General features: G+C 42.4%; 1 protein-coding gene across 1 annotated transcript in view; it reads right to left on the reverse strand.

Moving 5' to 3' along the window:
* LRRCC1 (leucine rich repeat and coiled-coil centrosomal protein 1) overlaps positions 1 to 21711 on the reverse strand; it is a 1845576-nt gene that overhangs the window by 338958 nt on the left and 1484907 nt on the right. Inside the window, exon 15 of the mRNA XM_044066062.1 lies at positions 18893 to 19056. Within this exon, the coding sequence (XP_043921997.1) occupies positions 18893 to 19056 (164 nt within the window). The remainder of the gene's footprint in view (positions 1 to 18892; positions 19057 to 21711) is intronic.

Below are 21711 nucleotides of genomic sequence, written 5' to 3' on the forward strand. Positions count from 1 at the left end.
AAGACTTATGAGCACCCACCAAAATTGATCTGAGGAGGATAGTCTAGGAGTCGTAGTAATCACGGGAACTGGAGCAGCCAAGCTGTGAGCTTCAGGCTGACCAGATTCGGATGAGGACCCCCAAATGGTGTGAAATTAAATTCTGAATGGGATCTAGGATCCAAAGTGGAGCCAGAAGGTGAGACCAAAGGAAGGGAAACCATACCTGGTGAGGCCAGAACGGGGTAATGAGGATCACTTTGCTCCCCAGTCGATGAGCTTTCTGTAGAAACCTCAGAATGAGAGGTACTGGCGGGTAAGCATACAGAAGACTGGGAGACCAAGCATGAACTAGAGCGTCGCTGGGGACTCCCCCGGCAGGGGGTTCAAGAGTGAAAAACTTGCTGCACTTCGCGTTGGAAGGAGATGCGAAGAGATTGCAGCAAGATTGGCCCCACTCGCTGAAGATCTGTTCCGCTACTGACAGATTCAGAGACCACTTGTAAGGCATCAGAATGGTCTGACTTAGCCTGTCCACTAGGATGTTGGACCGTCCCAGAATGTGCATTGCGATTAGAAAACGACCAGTGGAGCTCGCCCATTCCCACACTCTCATGGCCTCGTGACAAAGGGGGTAAGATTTGGTCCCTCCCTGTTTGTTGATATACCAGACTACTGACATGTTGTCTGACTGAACAGCACTCGTCCCCAGAGGAAGAAAGGCATGAAGGGCCTGCATTGCTAGAAGGACTGCTCTCATCTCTAGGACATTTATATGCAAGCTGGTCTCTATGGGGGACCACAGGCCTTGGACTGTCCTGCCCGAACAATGACCCCCCACCCGAGTTGGGAGGCATCCGTGGTCACTGTGGTTGGGGCCGGGGCTGGAACAATAGGTTGTCCCTCCAAAATGTCCGGAGAACACATCCACCATAGCAGGGATGACCAAAAGACTAGACCGAGTTGAATAGGATATGTCAATGGCAGTTCCAACAGGGACCATTGTACAGCTAGAGTCCACTGTAGAATTCTCATGTGTAACTGAGCACACGGGAGAAGAGTTATGGTTGCCACCATCGAGCCTAAGGCCCTCAACACCGATTCTGCCATTGGAAGATAAGAATGGTGGATCAGGGAGACATGCATCCTCCGGTTTTGAACTCTCTCCGAGGTCAGGAATATTTTGCACTGAAGAGTATCTATCCTGGCACCAATGTAGTCTATCACCTGTACAGGATCTAGGAGACATTTGGATGCATTGATTGTGATCCCCAAATGCAGAGCAAGAGTCAAGAAATAATCCCTGGTCTGGGGGAGTAGATGCATGGTGGGAGCAGTGAGGAGCCAATTGTCCAGGTACGTATAGACCTGAATCCCCTGAAGCCTCAGGTGAGCCGCTACCACCGCCATCATTTTGGTAAACACCCTGGGGCCTGTGGTGAGACCAAAGGGTAGCATTCAAAATTGGTAACGATTGACTCCTAGCCGGAAGCGGAGGAACCTCCTGAAGCTTCTGTGCATTTTTGTGTGATAGTAAGCATCCTGGAGATCTAACGAGCACATCCAGTCGCTCTCTTGCAGGTACAGCATGATGGACTTTAATGTGATCATCCAGAACTTCTCTTTGGCAACTGACAGGTTCAGTGTAGAGAGGTCCAGAATGAGCCTTAAGTCTCCCATTTTCTTTGGCACCAAAAAGAACCTGAAGTAGAAGCCCGATCCGGACTGATATGGGGGGATGGTTTCGCTGGCTTGTTTTCCTAGCAGCTTGGAAATTTCCTGTGCTGCTGCCTCCCTTTGTGTGGGTGGTACGTCCGGGACGTGTCTGGCAGATTTGGAGGAACCCATGAAGGGATAGAGTAACCTCTGGATATGATTTGAAGCACCCAGCGGTCCGTTGTTATGGACTCCATGCCGCTAGGTGCAAGGACAATTGTCCCTTGACTGCCTCCAGAGTAGAGCAGTCGACAACTCCTCAGGGTTGCTGCTCGGGTCTGTCCGAGAAAGGTTCTTGAGACCCAAAGTTCCTTGGACCCCCTCTGCCTCTGGGCTGGTGTCCATTTGGTCCCCCTTTGCCTCTGGGGGAAGAAGAGCCCTGAGTGTCCTGAGAATACTGTGACTTCCGGAACCACATCTTCTTTTGCCCTCTCTGGTTCTGGGAAAAGGACCTTTGAGGGTTAGAGAAGCAGATCCCAATGGCAGACAGTGTCTTCCTGTCCTTCTCACTCTGGACTAATGTCTCTTTGACGGTCTTACCAAAGAGTGTAGAGCCGTCATAAGGGGCATTGGCAAAGGACGCCTTGAAGGGTTCGAAAAATTGACATAACCTGAGCCAGGGGTTGTGCCTCATGGACACGCTGGACCCAGCCACCCTAGCTGTTCCTTCTGTAGCATGTGAAAGGAGTCGCATGGACATGTTAGATACTGCCTTTAAAGTGGCCATCCTCATGAAGAATGAAGCCTTGTCCTCCTGTGACATGGACTTGCGGGGGGGGACTCCTCCAGCTCCTTTACCAGGTCACTCTGGAGTCTAGTGACATGGGCCAGGTAGTTCAGCGCCCTAATTGAAAAGGTAGCTGAAGCGTAAAGCTGCTTTCCTAGGCGGTCCATTACCTGTGACTCTTGGTCAGAAGGATGGACCGAGGAACACTCCTGAGCAAGTTCCTTCTTAGTGGCTGCTGCTACCACCATGGCTTCTATGAGGGAGCCCGTGTTCCATGCTGGTCTGTCTATGGGGGGGAGCTTAAGATCTTATCCGGTCTTTTTAAAATAGGTTCTATTGTGTCCAGTTCCTTCCATGCCTGCAAGGTGACCAGATCCACCAAAGGATCCGCAGGAGGGGACACCGAGGAAGTAGATGGGCCCATGCCGAAAGCCTCCAGGAACATGGACTCATCAGAAGAAGGTTTGGGGGCAGACCAACCTCCCTGTTGCTGCAGGATTTCCATGATGTCTCCTTTGGAAACATCCTAGGGAGGTGACCTAGGGGAACCTTCTCCATCATCCAAGTCCGTGTTCTCGGTGAGGGACTTGGGGGAGTCCAAGTGCCTCCTCTTTTACATATGCTTGCAAGGTACCTCTCCAGTGGGGCTCTCCAGGGAGAGCTTGCAAGCCACTTGTCCCTCAGGGGGAACTATCTGGGGCTCTTCGAGTATGGGCTGTCCCTCTGGTAAAACAATGGGGACCATAGACAGAGCTAAGAGGGTCTGGGTGGAGTCCGAGGGGGCAGTCAGATGTCTCGATTCAGCAGAGAAAACCCTTTCTACTACGTCAAATGCCAAAGGACAGCGAACCTCCTGGGAAACCAATAAGAAGGCCGGTCTCCCCAGGTCCGACGAGAGAATCGGAGCTGGGCCCGAGGTGGATGGAACTCTGAGGGAGGAAATCTGGCCCGACAGTCAGAGCTGAAGAAAAAGGTTCCACTCCCTCAGATCTGACACCCAAGCTCCGGCTCAGCGAGCGGCTTGGATCCGAGCTGGTCGGATCCAAAATGGTCCGGGCTGCTGCTGGTGTCGAGGAAGCAGCTACAATCAGTGCCGACCCCCTGACCAAGGCCAACCTCGGATCTGAATACTCCGAACCCAAAGGTTCGGAAAGGGGAAGGAGATATAGGTTGGAAAACAGGAAGTGAGCTCCCCCCTCCCGAGGGAGGGGGGCTGACAACACCCCCATCTGGATCTGGGTACGGATAAACTTCATCATTTTATCCAGATCCATGTCAGACAAGGACCGGGTGGACTGCGACGAGGCCAAGGACTCTGACCTGGCGGGTCGGGGCACAGAGGCCTGAGAAGCTGGACGTGTCTCCGGTTCTGGGGAGAACCTCGGAGATCAGTGCCAAGGGGAGTCATGGATCCGTGGCATCTTCATAGGTGAAGCGAGGTCCAGAGACCTCTTTCTCTTTTCCCTCACTTTCAACTCTCTCTCCCGCTCTCTACCTCTTTTCTACTCTGCTACCGCAGGCTTGAGTCCCAGCTTGGGAGGGAGGAGAAGCCAAAGGAAGAGAGGAAGGAGAGGCGGCCATAGCAGCCGCTGTGACCGAAGCTGGAGACGAGGAAACAGAGTCTGAAGGGGGAAGAAGGCCTTTGAGGGTGAACTTGGCCTTTCTATCTTTTATGGCGTGGAGGTTGAAGCCTGCACATATGCTGCAGTCCACACTCAGATGGGTCACGCCCAAGCACAAAACACACAGAGTGTGGCCATCTGCAGGGGATAATTCATGGCCACACTCTGTGCAACACTTGAAAACAAGCATTTCAGCCATACTAACACAGTAGAAAGATGACCTAAGAAAAAAAACAGGCAGTTTCTTTCTGATTGACACACACACACCCACTCATCACACTCGTATATAGAGAAAACACGGAAGGGGGGGAAGCTACACTCTAATTATCCTAAAACTTTAAAACTTGATGCACCAAATGAGGGGAGGAGAAATGGAACCTACACTAACACTAACTGACAAAAACTTGAATAAAAAAGCTACTCACAAAGGTTTTACCCATTTGACTAATTGCAGCTCAAGAGACACGATGCTAAAGCTATTCGCAGCAAACGAGATCTGGGGATGGAAGGCAGTGGAGGTGTGTTATGGGTAAGGGGAGTAGTTTGGAGCTCGGAGCTGATGCTAGTAAAGTTACTGGCTTGGATCCGTAACCCACAGGTTGAAGACCAAATGAAGTAAACTACTTCAGATAATAATTTTCTACTTTTTGACTTAGATCACATTGTGAAGGATCCTAGGGGAGACCTTGGGAAGATCTGATTGAAGTTAGTGAGTTCCCGTGACAACTAAATCTAAATGCCCCCCCCCCCGGTTTGAATGAGCATGTTTCGACTGAATGTATCCTTAGACTAAAATCTTACATGGTATAGGATGGTCTGCCTGTTTGTATAAATTTGTCAAAACTGGATTGGTTGAGCACGGTCATGTGTTTTATAGGGTGGGATATTTAAATGAATGAGAAATACCCTATTCTGATTCTGAAGAAGTCTGGAGAAACAGATGAAAGCGCTTCTTAATCCTGTGTATTCTGTTTTTATTTTTCCAGTGTATTTGTATTTTAACGTATTAAAAAAATCTTTTTGGCTGAGTCCCTTGCCTGTGGCTGGTTCTTAAGGATTGTAACTTTGTGGAAATACTGCACTATCCAGATATCCCCAAGAAATGCCACTTCAGAGCTTATGCAACAGCCATTTACTCAAAGGCATTACCACTGATGCTGTTTCTATCAAGATAATTTTGATTCACTTCTCAGACACCACTGACAGTTTTTACCCTTATCATCATGTCCTGAGTGAACATTCTGTCAACCCTTAACACTTTATTGAAATGATCCATACTGTATAATTCATGCATTCAAAAAGAACTACCATGACTAGCAAGTCATCATGTTCCTGCGTTTGCACATATAAACAGATGAATTTCCAAAAATATTGTCTTTCTCTTGGTCTAGTGGATTGTCCAGCAGTTTGGCTTTCACATCATCTGGAAGAGATTAAAGCCTTAGCCAGGGGTAGATGTTCCAAAAGAAGCACCAGCTGCCACATACTCACTTAATAGAATGCCTTGATATTTGGGAGGTAGAGCTAATCATGCCTTGTAAGGAAGACTTAGTGAGTTCAAAGAGGAAGCATATAAATTTATTTGCATTTGTTTACCCTTTTCACTGGAGGCCGGGAGAGAAAAGCTCCACATTTTACATATTATTTTAGACAGTCATTCTGTAGTATACCTAAAAACATTAAGAAATAATGTATATACAAGTATTTGCTGATTAGATTACATTCATATGAGATAAGGGCATATACTATAGTGAAATAATACTTAGGTGTTAGTCAATGCTGAAAAGGTTGAGCTACTGAAGAAAAATATTAGTGGGAATATACATTTATACTAATGTTATTTGCATGTGTGGTAGTAAGAAGTCATCTATCTGTGTGTATTAGCAGTAGATGAAGTTGAATTTGAAGGGTCCATGTTTGGGTACTGAAAAGAAATATTCGCAAATGGCTAAATATTGTACATAAAACATTGGAAGTAACATTACCAAATATGTATAACTTCGAAAAATCATTCACTGAATGGCCATAGTCGGCCAACAATCAGGAAGTAATGCAATGCATAAGGTAAGTGAAAGAAACCTTTTAATTTTCTCTTTTCTCCACTGTAGTGCGATCTCAGAGTTGGTATATATAGCTAGGGGGTGTGGGGGGCACAGCACCCCACATTGGGGAGTGAAGCCCCCCACCTTGGTTGGTTGTGATGTTGGCCATCTATGGCCATTCAATGGATGATTTTCTGACATTATACACATTTAGAAATGTTACATGTAAATGTTTTAGTTTCAATATTTAGCCGTTCATGGATATTTATTTTTGGTAGTCGAACACAGACCCGAATTTGAAGTGTGTAAGAGTTTATTAACAAGTGGTAAAACTTGATTAGTAGAGTACCAACATATATAGGTTAGTATTAAATAAGAGATAGCAGAGGTTTTGAGAGAGAAAGGAGTGAATCAATGAGCTGTTGGACATGTTAAAGTATTCAGCCTATGGTTACTGATGGATAGCAATCTAGACTGGAAGTGTTAGGAGTAGTTCAGCTGGAGTACATTGTTACTGGCAGTTTTGACATAGATGGGATGACTGTTGAAAGAGATAAGCAGTAGCATGTCTAGTTAGAGTAAAGATATGTTATTAATTTAGTTTTAAGTAGTCTGTAGTTTCACTGTGAATTAGAGGAAGAGAGTTTTATAGTTTTCACAGTTTGGACTTATTAGAAGAGAAGACAGCTTTCTATGCGAGTGGTTGATTGTGGAGGTGGAGGTTAGGAATTTTTCAAAGTATCTACGGGTTAAAGCTTGAGAATACCAGGACAAGTTTATTGTAACAAGCCACTATCATCTTTTAACATTTTATTAATAGTGGAATAAACCGCACTATTAACGTTCCTTATGAATACTTATTAGTTTTACATAATGACTTGTTATGATTTACTCCTTAACAGATGGACTTAGATATATCTATAACCCTCATTGTAATTTCTTCCATAAAATTGTAAATGCATTCCCCAAGTTGTTCTGACTTTTAAGTAACTAACATTAACTGTGAATATTTGTACATACTTTTCCAGTTCCTGTTAGGTTTAGTATAGGATAGTTTAATGTTATTAGTGTTCATTAGTTTAAATACTTGTATGTTTACTATTCTGCTATGTTTGTACAGTAATGTTCTCCTTCCTCTAGTAACATTTTTTTACATACATGATAGAATCACTACATAAAGTAAAAGTATTTTGGAAAAAAAAGAATACCAAAACGCAAGAGGCTTAAGTGCAGAAGACTCATTAAAACCACAGAGAATTTTATGTGCTTTTTTTCAAGTGAATTCAATTGGGAAAGTTGGAGAAATCAAACCAATGTAGTTGACTGAGTGGCTTGCAGTGGTGAGTTTGGGGAGAAGAGCTGGTGACAAATATCACAATTTTGTTATATGTTTGCTTTAGTTTTAAGTACTGAGTTGAGTGTAGATCAGTAAGAACAGATGTGGTTTATAAAAGAGCTGGGAGCAGGCAGGTTGAGGCAATATGCTTTCTGGTGTAATCAGTAAAGTATTTCATGGCCTGGAATAGCATATCCAGGTTTTTTTATTTTATATCTTAGTCACGTCCAGCATGTGAATATCGCATTTCAGTTTGTCATCAATTATTATGCCTAATAATTTGGTTTGAGAGACTGCATCTATTGGAGTGCTATTTGTTGAAATGAGAGAGAAAGTAGTTTTTGTAGAATATAAGGATTTAGGTGATTTAGCACTGTAGATGATAGCAGAATAGTCTGCTTATTGGATCATAGGGGCATTACTGGAGTGTAGACGGAGATCATTAATGAAGATGTTAAATAGTAAGGGCCCAAGAATGAAACCTTGTGGGACACCCAATGATGGTGGGAGAACAGGATACAAAAAAGATGCCATTTTATGCTTTGACTCCTGTTGAAGGGTTAGGAGCAATACAATTTGAGAGAGTAAGAAGCAAGTCCTATGTTAGTTCATAGGTTCATAGTTGTGTACTTGGCTAATGGCCCTGGAGCCTTTACAAACTTAGCCCATAGGATCACCCTGATATCGTGCCACACAACCTTAGTTCCCAGTGCCTCTGTCAAGTAGAGCCACTGGAGTGATTCCCAGGGTGAATTTTCTATTTCCCATCCACTCATCAAGGTTTCTCTTGAGGTGCTGTTTGACATGTATGGGAAGTCTATTCCATAGCAAGGGCAGTCTCTGGGTTATGAACCTGTCCCTCCAGCACGTTTTGTTGATTGTGGTAATGAGGTTGAGGTCACTGGAGTATGTGGTGTGGAGGAATTGGGATTTCTTTAGATGTAGCATTTCTAACAGAGCTGGATCAGGCATGGCTTTGCATGTCAAGCAGAGATCGCCTCCAAGTAGGCGATATGAGAGAGAATAGTTGGAGTTTTTCTGAGTCTGTCCATATAGGCAGGAGAAGGATAACACACCAGATAACGATATAAATATTAAGTAAAATGAAGTAATCAGAAACTACTTTGGCTAGATTACCCAAAATGTGTAGAATCTTGTCATGTATGTTTGATAGCTGATTGCTTTAAAGAACAGGGTGGCTGTGTAACCGTTTTTACTATACCTGTCTTACTATCCTTGTCATTAGGGAGAGCACTCGTACTGGCGGCTTAGGCACCTACTCAGATTCTAAAGAAGCAACAGCTGGATCTGATGAAGGCTTTTTGTAAAGGATCTTAAGAGCTTCTCGTACTTTTATAAAATCACTTTGGATTCTTAGGTGCAGTGACTTGAGAGTCTGAAGCCAAAGAAGCTGACATAAATGTGTCCTCAAGGGCTTTTGAAACTGGTGAGATGGCAGAAGGCTTAGGCACTTTCATGTTCAAGAGCTCATAATAACGATTTTTGTAATTTTGACATCTGTTTCCCCTCCAATTTGAAATATTCCAATATCTTACAGATAGTATTACCAAAGGTAAGCTTTCCATGGGAAGAATCATAAGACGGTATCATGCCTCTGTCTCAAAACTCAGAGAAAAAGCCATTTGTGATGCATGGTCAAAGCACTCTGACTTAGAGTCAGAAGAAGATCCTTTGCTTTTTCTCTTACATGGGGTAGAAGCAGAGGGAGTCCTGAGAAAAGTTAAACCCACACCTCCTCTGGGTCTCAAAGGGAAAGAGATGGAGGAGTAGTAGGAGAAACAGGTTTTTTTTTTCCTCTCCTTTTTAGGAGTCTCCAGAGAAATAGTATGAGGAAGAGAGGAAGATGAATGTACCTTCATGATGCTACTTGGGATATCTTCCCAGATGAATAGTTGGGGAATTCCACCTGTTTCCTCTGAGAGAATCAGCCTTGGTTTTCCCTTCATCACTGAATCATTCAACTGGTCAGTCAGTTTAGACCTGCAAAAACCAGATACCATGGCAGCCTCCTAAGGGGTCCTGACAGTAGGCACAGGAATGACAGTCAGATGGTCCAAGGGCTGATCAAGTGCCTCAATTGAAACATCTGACTCAGACTCACTAAAAGTAAGTTTCTTCAAAGACCTGGCCTCCTCTTTTGATTTTAAATATTCTTCATAGGCTGAAGGAGACATCTCAAAAGCCATCTTTGTGCAGGCTAAACTTATAGCCTTCTATTTTCAATGTAAACTTTTAATGAATGAAGGCAACTATGTCTGGTCTTAGGTACAAAAGACTAACAAATACAACAATCCCCCCAGTCGTGTTCATGAAATAAACAAAAAAGAAATTAAGATTGCTTGTCTTTATAACGTATCCGTCTACAACAGTCACTTTTTTCTTAACACGAAAAGTAAACTTTTACCACAAAAAAAAAAAAAAAAAATTAAACAGAATGAGGAAGGGTCCTACATGGGGTGCTTATCTGCTACAAATGATTGAAGCTGGCGTTGACCATATGGTAGACAGACAGTGACACTGACAAATTTGTCACTCATGGACTGATGGCAAGAAAGTTCTATAGATTTTTGCTCTTGCATGTCCTTTAAGTAGTAGCACTTAGTCTTGTGCAAAGGTCTTCAGTTGGTCATAAGGTGTCTAAGCTTTTGTAGACTGGTCAGATGTATGGCATCCTTGGCAGGATATGTTTCATTAAGTGAGGCATACTGCAACAGTGATCTAATGGAGAATAATCACTTATGCAATACCTATAGTCTCACTTTCATTCACGTTAATGATTATTGGATTTCTAGGCACAAATAAACAGATGATGTACTCACGAATGGAAAAATGTACTCGAGCAAAATACTGCATTTCAATGTCAATGGCAAGTGCTAGTTTTACGGAGGATACATGCTAGCTCATGTTAGCAAATGTTCCAGTGTTAGACCTGAACAGAGTTCATATAAAATGATATTAACTGGTGAGAAAAAAAATGCACGACTCACATTTGAGTGGTCTGTAGATGATAAGATGTTATTTACTGTTACAGTAATTTTCCCCAAAAGGAAGATTTGGAAGTAAGGATCCCCACACAACAGAGAAAATAAACCAACAATAAGATCAGATGTTGTGTATATGCCCACAGATATCTATCACAGTAATAGGAATCTATCACACTTCTTCATGAAGAAGGGAAAGGAAATGTTTAAGAAAGACTACATAAAAAGAAGCTAAAATAGAGCCAATGAATGGTCCAATATCTGTAATAGTCCTTTCAAACAGAGACTACAAAAACTGCAGAAGAGTTTCCAGTCACTTGTTTGGGTGAAGATATTTTTTTTTCTGCTGGAGGATGACATTCTCCTGAGTCATGTTTTTTTTTGGAAGAAAGAAGGAACAGAGTGCAATGGCTTACCTGGATGAAAGCATCAGCTTTTTAGCTTTATTTGAGAATTGTACTCTCCTCTGTCTTTAGTTTGGAGGATATTACAGAGAGCGTGATTAAAACCTGCAGGATCACAGCATCACAGATGTAACACATGGGAGAGATGTGGTCCCAAATCTGCTACTTAAGTGAAATGGCTTTTCAGCACGGCTTCTACAGAGAGATAGTACAGTTGTGTACACCTACCATAAATGTCGATGTTCGAGTGTCTTCACTGTTGCAGTCATGACTGTAGGGTTCTCCCCTGCCGGCAGGCAGCCCTTGGTCGGCCAGAATCCCAAAGTCTGGGTCCGGCATCGGCTGTTCAACCATGCTCCCTGACGTCAGAGCGCCAGGAGTACAAAAGTACAAAGCTGACAGCCGACGCCATCTTCTCCAGTTTTTCTTGCCCCAGATGTCAGGAGTCCCAAAATGAAAAAGGTCCCATAACCTTTGCAAATACACTTCAGAAGAATGGTGAAAAAAGGAAATACACAAAAGTAAAAATAAGAGGGGACAGGAGGGAGGGAAACCCAGACTGCAACAGTGAAGACACTCGAACATCTACATTTATGGTAGGTGTACACAACTGTACTATGTTCATCGTGTTTCACTGTTGCAGTTATGACTGTAGGGTAGAATCCCAAAGCTGAAAGAAAGGGAGGTGGTCATAAAGAGGAAGGGGGGGCTAAAAGGCCCTGCAAGACTGCAGAGGCAAAGCCTGCCCTAGACTTAGAGTAGAGAGGTAGATTGTAGTGCTTAGAAAAAGTATGCACTGAACTCCAAGTTGCAGCTTCCAAAATGTCTTTGGTAGGAACTCCCCTGAGGAAGGCCGAAGAAGTGGCAGCAGCTCTGGTGGAATGAGTCCGTATACTCCCTGGGATTTGCTTTCCATGATGAGAATAACAAAATCTGATTCCATGAGCAATCCATTTAGAAATGGTCTGTTTTGAAATGGCTTTACCTTGGGAACTTGAAGCATAAGAAACAAACAATTGTTCTGATTTTCTGATGTCCTTGGTTCTGTTCAGGTAAAAACATAGTTGTCTGTGTACATCCAAGGAATGTAAGATCCTTTCCCCTTTATTTTGAGGAGAGGGGAAAAAGGTTGGCAAGTGGATAGTTTGATTTAAAGCCACTTTGGAAACCACCTTAGGCATGAAGGTAGGATTAGTCCTCAAAGATACCCTGTCTTGATGAAAAATAATATAAGGTTCCACAGCCATAAGAGCTTGTAACTCTGAAACTCTCCTGGCAGAGGTTAGGGCTAACAGGATAGTTGTCTTCCAAGATAAAAACTTGATGTCAGAAGAGGCAGCAGGCTCAAAAGGAGGCAAGGTTAGTTTTTCCAAAACATAGTTGAGATCCCAAGCAGGAATGGGAGGAGATCTAGGAGGTCTTAAGTTCTTAGCTCCTCTGAGAAACTGTCTCATGAGCTGGTGGGAAAAGATGGGAGGATCTGTATTATAATGACCAGAAATAGCAGAGGCATGTATCTTAATGGAAGAGAAAGAGAGACCCTTATGTAAGAGATCTGTCAAATAAAGTAAAATTAAAGTAATGTTAGGAAGAAGAGGATCAGAATCCTGAGCCTGCATCCAGGAACAAAATCTTTTCCATTTTCCTGCATAAGATTTTCTAGTGCTAGGACGTCTGGCTTCTAAAATGACATCCATAACCTGCTTGGGTAGTAAAGAAGAAATCAAAGGCCCTGGATTAACCATTCCGCCAGGCTAAGAGTTCTGACATGAGAGTGTAGAACCTGACCCTGATGTTGGAACAGAAGGTTCGGAGACTGAGGTAAAACCCAAGGGGGCTCCAGGCATAGGTTTTTTAGAGTTGGATACCAAAACTGCCGAGGCCAATTTGGAGCCAGCAAGATTATCATCTTGGGCTTGTCCTGTTTTATCTTCAATAAAACCCGTGGAAGAAGAGGAAGAGGCGGAAAGGCATATCCCGAGAGGTTCCTCCAACTGAATGACAGGGCATCCACTTTCCAAGCTTCTCTGTGGAAAGTCCTGGTGCAAAAATTCTGTAGTTGATGATTGAGATGGGATGCAAAGAGGTCTATGTGAGGACATCCCCAGACTGCTGTTATCATCCTGAATATTTTGGTGTCCAGCATCCACTCGTGTGGATCCGAAAGGTGTCTGCTCAGACTGTCTGCCAGGAAGTTTTGTTTCCCTGGTAGAAACTGAGCTTGAAGATCCAGATTGCAAGCTAGAGCTGTGTTCCATAGATCCATGGCTAGTCTGCAAAGGGGGTAGGAATGAGATCCCCCTTGCTTGTTTATGTACCACATAACTGTGGTGTTATCTGTCCGTATTAGTAGTTGTCCTGGTTGTAAAAGATTCCTGAAGGCCAATAGAGCTTTCTGAACGGCTAACATTTCCTTTAAGTTGATATGCAGGTGCTTCTGATCCTTTGTCCAAAGGCCCTGCAGACAATTGCCCTGAAAATGGGCTCCCCAAGCATAATCCGAGGTGTCCGTGGTTAGAATTTGATTGGCAGGAGGCAGACGGAAGGGTTTCCCTTTGTTTAGAGCACATGCCCTGGACCACCAAAGAAATTCCTTTTGAAGGCAAGGAAGGACGGAGATCAGTATGTCTAAACTGTGGCAATGCTGAGACCATACACTTTTTAGGTACCACTGTATTTTCCTCATGTGTAGTCTTGCATATGGTATGAGAAGGATGCAGGAGGCCATGTAACCCAAAGCCTGCAGGAATTTCCTTGCAGATAGTTGAGTTAAAGTTGCCAAGGTTCTGAAAGTTGAAGCCAGCTGTAATTGTTTTTCGGATGTCAGAAATGCCATCTGGGTTGTGGTGTTTAGAAGTGCACCCAGAAAAGTTATCTGTTGTGATGGTGTCCAATTTGACTTTTTTATGTTTACAGAGAATCCCAGGAACTTGAGGAGGTTCTGTACAAATTCTAGATGCTGGAGTAAGACATCCTTGCTGTCTGCCTGAATTAGACAATCGTCCAGATAAGGGTAAATTTGAATTCCCTTGAGTCTGCAGTAAGCTACTACTGGAGCCAGGCATTTGGTGAAGACCCTTGGCGCAGTAGACAATCCAAAGGGCAGCGCAGAGAATTGAAAGTGCCTCGATGCGGCCTTGAACCTGAGGTATTTTCTGCGATCCTGCCTGATGGGAATGTGTAAATATGCCTCCTTTAAATCCAAAGTTACAATCCATGCATCTTTGGACAGCATTGGAAGTAGCTGCTGTAGAGTAAGCATCTTGAATTTTGGAATCTCTAGAAAGGTGTTCAAGACCGACAGATCCAGAATGGGTCTCCATGAGTTTTGCTTCCTTGGGACTAGAAAGAGCCTTGAGTAAAAACCTTTTCCCATCTCTGAAAGAGGAACCAGTTCTATGGCATTCATAGCCAAAAGAGCTTCCACCTGGTTTAAGGCTTCCGCCCATTGATGTTTTGGAAGGTCTGGCCATCCGCTTGGCCTTGGCAAGGTATGAAAATGGAATTTGTAACTTCTTAAAACCACATCCAAAACCCACTTGTCTTGGGTTATTTGAGTCCAATTTTGATAAAAAAAGAGAGAGTTTTCCTCCAAGAGGGACTTCCAGGCAAGAAGTTCCTGTAGCCCAACAGAGGGAGTCATTGAGTTTGTTTCCTTTGAGATTGTGACCTGTCCTCTCCTCCCCTAGCGGTGGAAGCAGTCCACTGTCTTGGTCTATAAGCAGCTTGTGTTTGAGGCCTCCCTCTGGAGCGTCTATATCTACCCCTCTGAGGCCTGTCTGAAGTGGGAAAGGACCAAATTTTTGAAGGCCAATTCCTGCTAAATCTAGGTGGCTGTACTTGTAAGAAATCTTTAACTGTTTGCATGGATTTCGCCTTATCCTCCATCTTTTTAATCACCTCTTCAGCTTTTGATCCAAACAAAACATTATGCTGAACAGGAGCATCCAATAATTTAGCCTTTACTTGTTCAGGCAAATTTTGTTCCTTTAGCCATGCATGCCTTCTAATGACTGTGCCAGAGGCCGCAACCCTACAAGAAGCCTCCAAGGCATCAAATCCACAGTGTAAACCATGCTTCCCAACCTGTTCAGTGGCATGCAATAAGTCATGTAATTCCTTATCATCTGCACAGGCAGAAATGGAAGTAAGCTTTTGTTTTAAGACAGACAAGAGAAATTGCTGGTATTTTAGCATATGAAACTGACAGTTTAAAGCCCTAATGGACAAAGTAGCAGAAGTGTACACCTTTTTGCCCCATCTTTCTAAGGATCGAGAATCCTTTTCATTAGGAATGGGATTTTTGGCAGAAGCAGCCTTAACTCCCTTAGGACCCTGAGAAATGGTTTCAGGGTCAGCAGAAGGGTTCTTGTATAAAAACTGATGGGAATCAGGAAACTTGTAATATCTATCAGGCTTAACAGGAGCAGGAGGAAAAGAGTCAGGGGTTAAGTTAGCCTCCGAAAAGGCATCATCCACAATATCCAAAACAGGAGGAATAGCCAGGGGTCTATGTTGGGGAAGAAGAAGAAACTCCCTCAGTCTTTTCTTGGATTCCGAATACTCCTGTCCTTCCCAGTGGAAATGTTCCCTCATTTCATGCAAAGTTTCCCCAAAAGAGAAATCCTCAGGGGGAGAAGCTGAAGGAATGGATTCTTCAGCATCAGAATCCTCATAAGGAGGGAAAGAATATTCCTGATCAGAAGAAGAAACTGAAGAAACAGAAGCCTGATCAGAGGAATCATAATAAACATCCTGCCTTGGCCTTTTATCTGGAGGGGGATGTGAACCCCTAATCATAGTAAGTAAATCCTCCGCCATCTTGAGTAACTGTTTCTGTGACTTGGGAGCCGGTTCAGAAGAGGCCTGTGTTGTAGTCTTTGATTTAGAAGGAGTCTTCGCCTTTGTCTTTGCCTTTACTAGTAGCTGAGTAGGCCTGAAAACCCCTTCGGAAGCCGGTACCTGCACAGCGGCTCCGGACCCATCCGAAGGAGCATTGTCTGAAGGTCCTGCAACAGAAATATTTAAAGGCCTGGTTGGCTCCTCATGAGAGTCCGTTTCGGCCGTCGGTTCTGAAATGGCTGATGACAGGGGCTGCAAAAGCGCCTCTCTGATGACGGCCGAACCTGAAGCTGGCTCCGCTTGTGCGCTATCATCAGATTTGGACCTCGGAGGCCTGTCTTTATCCTTGCGACGTTTGTGAACTCCGGTAGCCAGGACCGTATCCGACGACATTTTGTAGTTAAAGCGCCTACCGAAGTAATGAAAAGCAAAATCGTACCTTCGCTTAATTGTACGTTGATTGAATCTAGCACAAAACTGACAACTAGCTACGTCGTGGTCAGGGCCTAAGCAAGGAATACAGTAAGAATGAAAATCCTTATGAGGTATTTGCTTCCCACATGAAATACAATTATTAACTTTTTCTGACATCGGAGTGGAGCAAGAAAAAAGATTCCCCAACGGGGTACTTAGCTTTGAATGGAGAAGAAAGTCTTCGGACCGAAGTATTATCAGAAAAATTCGTCAGGAGTCAGCCGACCGGCACTTGCGAACTGCTATCACCGCACGGCAAGAAAGACTGGAGAAGATGGCATCGGCTGTCAGCTTTGTACTCCTGGTGCTCTGACGTCAGGGAGCATGGTTGATCAGCCGACGCCGGACCCAGACTTTGGGATTCTGGCCGACCAAGGGCTGCCTGCCGGCAAGGGAGAACCCTACAGTCATGACTGCAACAGTGAAACATGATGAACATCCTATATTCCACCTTTGAGTAAAGGGCAATAAAGTACATAGGAATGCTGATCTCATTACTATTCTGGTCTGAATACTGTGGCACTTTTAATGCAGAACTGGAGAAATAACTGTTTGCCACCTGAGGTGAGCATCTGAAATACTGACTATGGCATTCTTTGCAGGGTTCCTGATATATCAACGAAAGACAGTACAACTTGTCTACAGAAGAAAGTGCCTTGCCCTACTCATGCAGATTTAACACAATAGCTTTGTATTTTTCCAGAAAGATCTGCTCCCAGAACTGTCATATGACAAAATATTTTAGCTCATGAAATTATTTAGAAAAGGTAAAAAATAACAGCACCTACACCCCTACCGTGTTACCACTGCACTAAGCAATGTGCTAATCAGATTATCTAACATTTTTTTCTTGCAGAGAGTTAGACAAGACATAACATTGTTTCTTTTGTTTGGACACTGTAATATTAACTAAAGACTCTTATGTCTAGCGTACCAAAACTGTGTCTAAACAAATATCCTGGATATGACTAGAAGGCTGTTTATGTACAAAGAGCACTTACTTTCACACTGAGCTGTAGAAATGATTAAAAAAAATCAGCTTTTGGATGTGATTCTAAATCAGATTTTCCATAGTCATAATGCATATCTTCTGTGTGTCTGGATGTGCTCATGCATATCTTTGTGTGTGTGTGTGTGGGGGGGGGGGGGGCACATATGTGAGTGTGTACATGCTGGGTCAGTTTCTTGATTTGCCAAGCAGATAAAATGTTTCTGTCAAAAGAAAACAAAACCAAAAAGAGAAAGGTTAACCTATTGAATTTTTATTGGTGTATTTCAGTTATTTGAATCTGCATTGGTGAGTAGTTCCCTGTTCTGTACCAGAGATTTGGGAACATGCAGACAATGACCAACATGTGTCTACTGTTGTGAGGAACTCCTTCAATATTGCTCAACTTATAAGTAAAGGGATAGCATCTTGGTCCAGAGATTTTATTGTCCCCACTGTACTCAGCTCTCATCAGGCCCATCAATGAGTACAATGCCCCCTTTGATACGTACCTGCTCGGACATCAGCAACAACTAGTGTGCCCATAAAAGTTTCTCAAAAACAGAATACAGGGACTAAACTACATGACCTACACGGATTGCCTCAAAGCTCTATCACTATACTCAGTCTCTTATAGACTACTAAGAGGTGATCTATGCCTGGTCTAGAAGACATCTTCTGACCTAGTACAAATGGACCTACTGTACATCTGCAAGTCAAATGGTATCAAAATACCTGATTCAGAGACCTTAACCTTATATGCAACATAAATGGAATGGTTTCTTCGGATAGGTACACATTCCAGAGGATTCCGTTACCTGGAACAGATTCCCCATCCACATAAAACAAAGCTCATCCCTGTCCCTATTCAAATGCAACTTACATCTATGGATGGAAATAAAGAACTTTACCCCAGGACAGCCCCCTGTGCTACTAATGGTCAGACGTAGAACCTAAATGCCCAAGCCTGCAGCACCTCTTCAATATTCAACAGTTTGACCCCAGAAACATTCATTGACAAATGGGAAGTATAAGAATAAAAAACAAGGTATGAGTAAATTCAAATATCTAATGGGATAACACAGCCAGGTTTAAAATGACCCCTCAGGGCAGTTAGCCTAGCATTTACCCATGAACCTATGACAGCTAAGGTGGTATTTATAAAGATGATTTGGCCAGAACATGAGGAATTGTCTTGCCCTTCTTGTTGAGTGCCATGGGATTTTTAGTATCTGTCTAAGCTACCATCATCTCAGATAGGGCCTCAGTTTATTGCCTCATCCAAAGGGCAAGGATTCATGAGTCTGGCATTCTCTAAAGCTGCACTGCAGCTTCAGTACTGACAATGAATGTGAATACCTGGTGTGGGGAAACAACTAGGCATAAAAAATGAATCTGCAACCTGTTGAGCTACATGACACATTACTGCCCCCCCCCCCCATTCTAGCAGATACATCATTAAGTTTTAAGCAATGATTTCTCTTTAGAAAGCAGAAAGCGGCAAAAATATAAATGCACCACAAAGGAACTTGAACAGTTTTGTTATGAACACTGACTGTTGAGGAGAGTATGCACAAACTACATGCAGATGTTTCATTAACACTTACTATGACCAGCATGTGAGCAGTCACCAGTTATAACTTACAGATTTGTTCATATTTTCATAATTAGCATATTTTACTCTTTCTTGCAACTATTTTTTACCTATATATGTTTGTTTGAATGTTTTCCTAGAAAGTACTGTAAAAATGAAAACATACTTCTTTCAGTTTCCGTATAGTTTCAGTTTGGTCCTCAATAATTCTGGCTTTAATTTTTATGGTATCACTGTCCCGCTCATTCTGCTTCTTTAGAGATTCAATCTCGGTGGAGAATACTTCAATTTTTGCCTCAAGCCTTCCTCTGTCTTGTGCAAGGGAGGACCCTGTATGGTATAAAATCACATTGTAATTGTAGATCCAGGAATATTTAAAAATATTTTCATATTCTGTACTTGAACTAGTTAAAGCCACCTTATTTTTATAGTGTAGCCAGAAAAGGAGACAGATTAAGAAAAAATAACATATAACAACAACAGTTTCACATATGTCAAAAAAGTTTCACATACATGAGTTACATTTTTATTGAACAGGTTATTTGTTTTACCTGCATTCCAAACATATATTATATATATTTTTTATAAGATTTTAGTATTGTGCAGTACTTGGAAATAAGCACTTAAGGGCAATTTTAGTGACTAACTGACAAGTTCAGATAAAAAGGTTATTAAAAAATACAATGAAAAGTTTGCAAAGTACAGAGGCTATAAGAGTAGTAAGAATGTTGCAAGTGTCTTGCAACTAAATAAATATTAGCACAAACACAGCAAAATCACTATACAGTTGAAATTAACCTGCAGAGGTGCAACATGATAAAAAAGAAAAATTAACTAGTAGCATGGACTACATAAGGCATGGATATTATCAAACTAAGATTACTAGTTTTGGAAGTGTCTAAGTGTGTACAAAGACAACAGCCAGCTAAAGAAAAAGCCAGTGATTCATACAGTAGGAAGGTTAATACATGCAGTGATATCCATTACAAGTGAGCCGTGAGGATTGACATATAAATATATTTAGAGTAAGAGAAGATTATAGGGCTTAGGAAACATGAAAGGTAAACGGGAACATTGTACACTTTACAGTTTATTACAGCAGAAGGAGTAATGGTGACAAATGCTGGATGTTATACTGGTAGTATACTTTAGGTTCTAAGTCTTAAACTGGATTTTATAAGTCACAGTAAACACAATAAAAAGAAGTTACATACTTACCATAACATTCCATCTGAGTTGTCCATTTTCATTCTTCCTCAACTGATGGGTTCTGATCCAAACCATCAGATCCAACTTGACTGTTGTAAAAAGATCACAACAACACGGCACTCTTGAGCTTCTCCCTTACCCAGAATGCACCAACCCCAAATACCTCAGATAAAGAAGCAATTCTCATACAAAAAAAAAACAAAAAACAAAAACAAATGTAAATATAGAAAAAGGGCTAGACAATCCCTTATCTGGAGCTTTATCATGGTTGGAGTATACAGGAAATTTATATCCACTTACTCTTCCAGAAAATCATAAAGATGGGTGTTGGTGGGTAGGGGGTTGAGGAAGAATGAAAATGGACAACACAGATGGAACATTATGGTAAGTACATAACTTCTTTATCTGATGATGTCAATTTTCATTCTGTCCTCAACTGATGGAACAGAGTCCCCAGCTACCTAAATCCCAGGGTGGACTCAAGAAAGGATATCCCAAGTACCACTGAGCTAAATGATAATCTGTTTCTTGATATCAAACATAATTTGTAATGAGTGATGAAGGTATGGGGGCCCAAGTTGCTGCCACACATATTTCATCAATGGAAGCTCTGTAATGAAAAACAGAGGAAGTTGCTATGGACCTGGTTGAATGAGCACGTATCTGCCTTGGTAAAGTAATATTCAATTTGTTGCAAATAAAGGTGATGCAGCCTGTGAGCTGTCAGGCTAGGGTGACTTTGGACATAGGCTTATCCAGTCTGACATCTGCAAATGAAACAAATAACTGATGTGTAGTTCTGATATCTTTTGCTCTGTGTAGATAGAAACACAGTTGCCTATGAACATCCAACAGATGAAGTAAGTATTTGCCTTTGTTTGAGTAATTTGGAAAGAAAACCGGTAAATTAATGGACTCAGTTATACCAGGATTATTATACTATTTTGGGCAAAAAGGATGCATTAGTCCATAGTGTAAACCTATCTTTATGAAAAATTAGATATGTGAGCTTCACAGACAAGGCCTGAATTTCTGAAATTCATCTGGTAGAAGTAATGACCAATAACAGTAACGTTTTCCAAGAAAGAAATTTAAGACTAAAGTCATGTGCGGGTTTCAAAGGGTGAATGGATCAAGGCTTGCAGTACCAGATTAAGATCCCACGGAGAGGTAGGATCTTTAAATGGAGGTTTGAAAAGGAGTGTGCCTCGTAAAAAGGTTTTACAAAGTTTATGAGAAACGAGTGATGAACCATCAAATCCACTATGGAAATTAGATATTGCTGCCAACTGAACTTTAACTGTTGAAGCAGTGGCCCCTTGACTAAAAGTTATCATAAAGAATTTGAGAATTCAATGAATTGGGGCAGAAAATGGGTCAATATATGATGTTGAACTATCCAGTGTATGAATCTCTTCCATTTACAAGCATAACGCTTCCTTGCTGAGTGGTGCACAACCTTTTTGTGGGGAGGGCCACTACACGAATTCTTGTATCTGTGGGCCACCTCAAAACATAGTAAGTCATTATGATTTAACAATAGGTACATGTGACTGGCATTTTTACTTAAGACAGCAGTCATGAAATTGCCTGTTTTCTACATCAACTTTGCGTTTAACTTTATTCTGGCTTGCAGCCATGACTTATTACAAACTCTTGCAGAAAGTTACTACTGTTTGCTATTTACTATTTACACACTTGACGTACTGTGTACTTCACAGATAAAGATTCTAGTTGTCTACTGATGTACTATGTTCTTAATCTGTAAATATGTTG

This window comes from Protopterus annectens, chromosome 3.part0 (assembly GCF_019279795.1).
Source record: "Protopterus annectens isolate FY-2018-M chromosome 3.part0, PAN1.0, whole genome shotgun sequence".
Taxonomy (NCBI): domain Eukaryota; kingdom Metazoa; phylum Chordata; order Ceratodontiformes; family Protopteridae; genus Protopterus; species Protopterus annectens.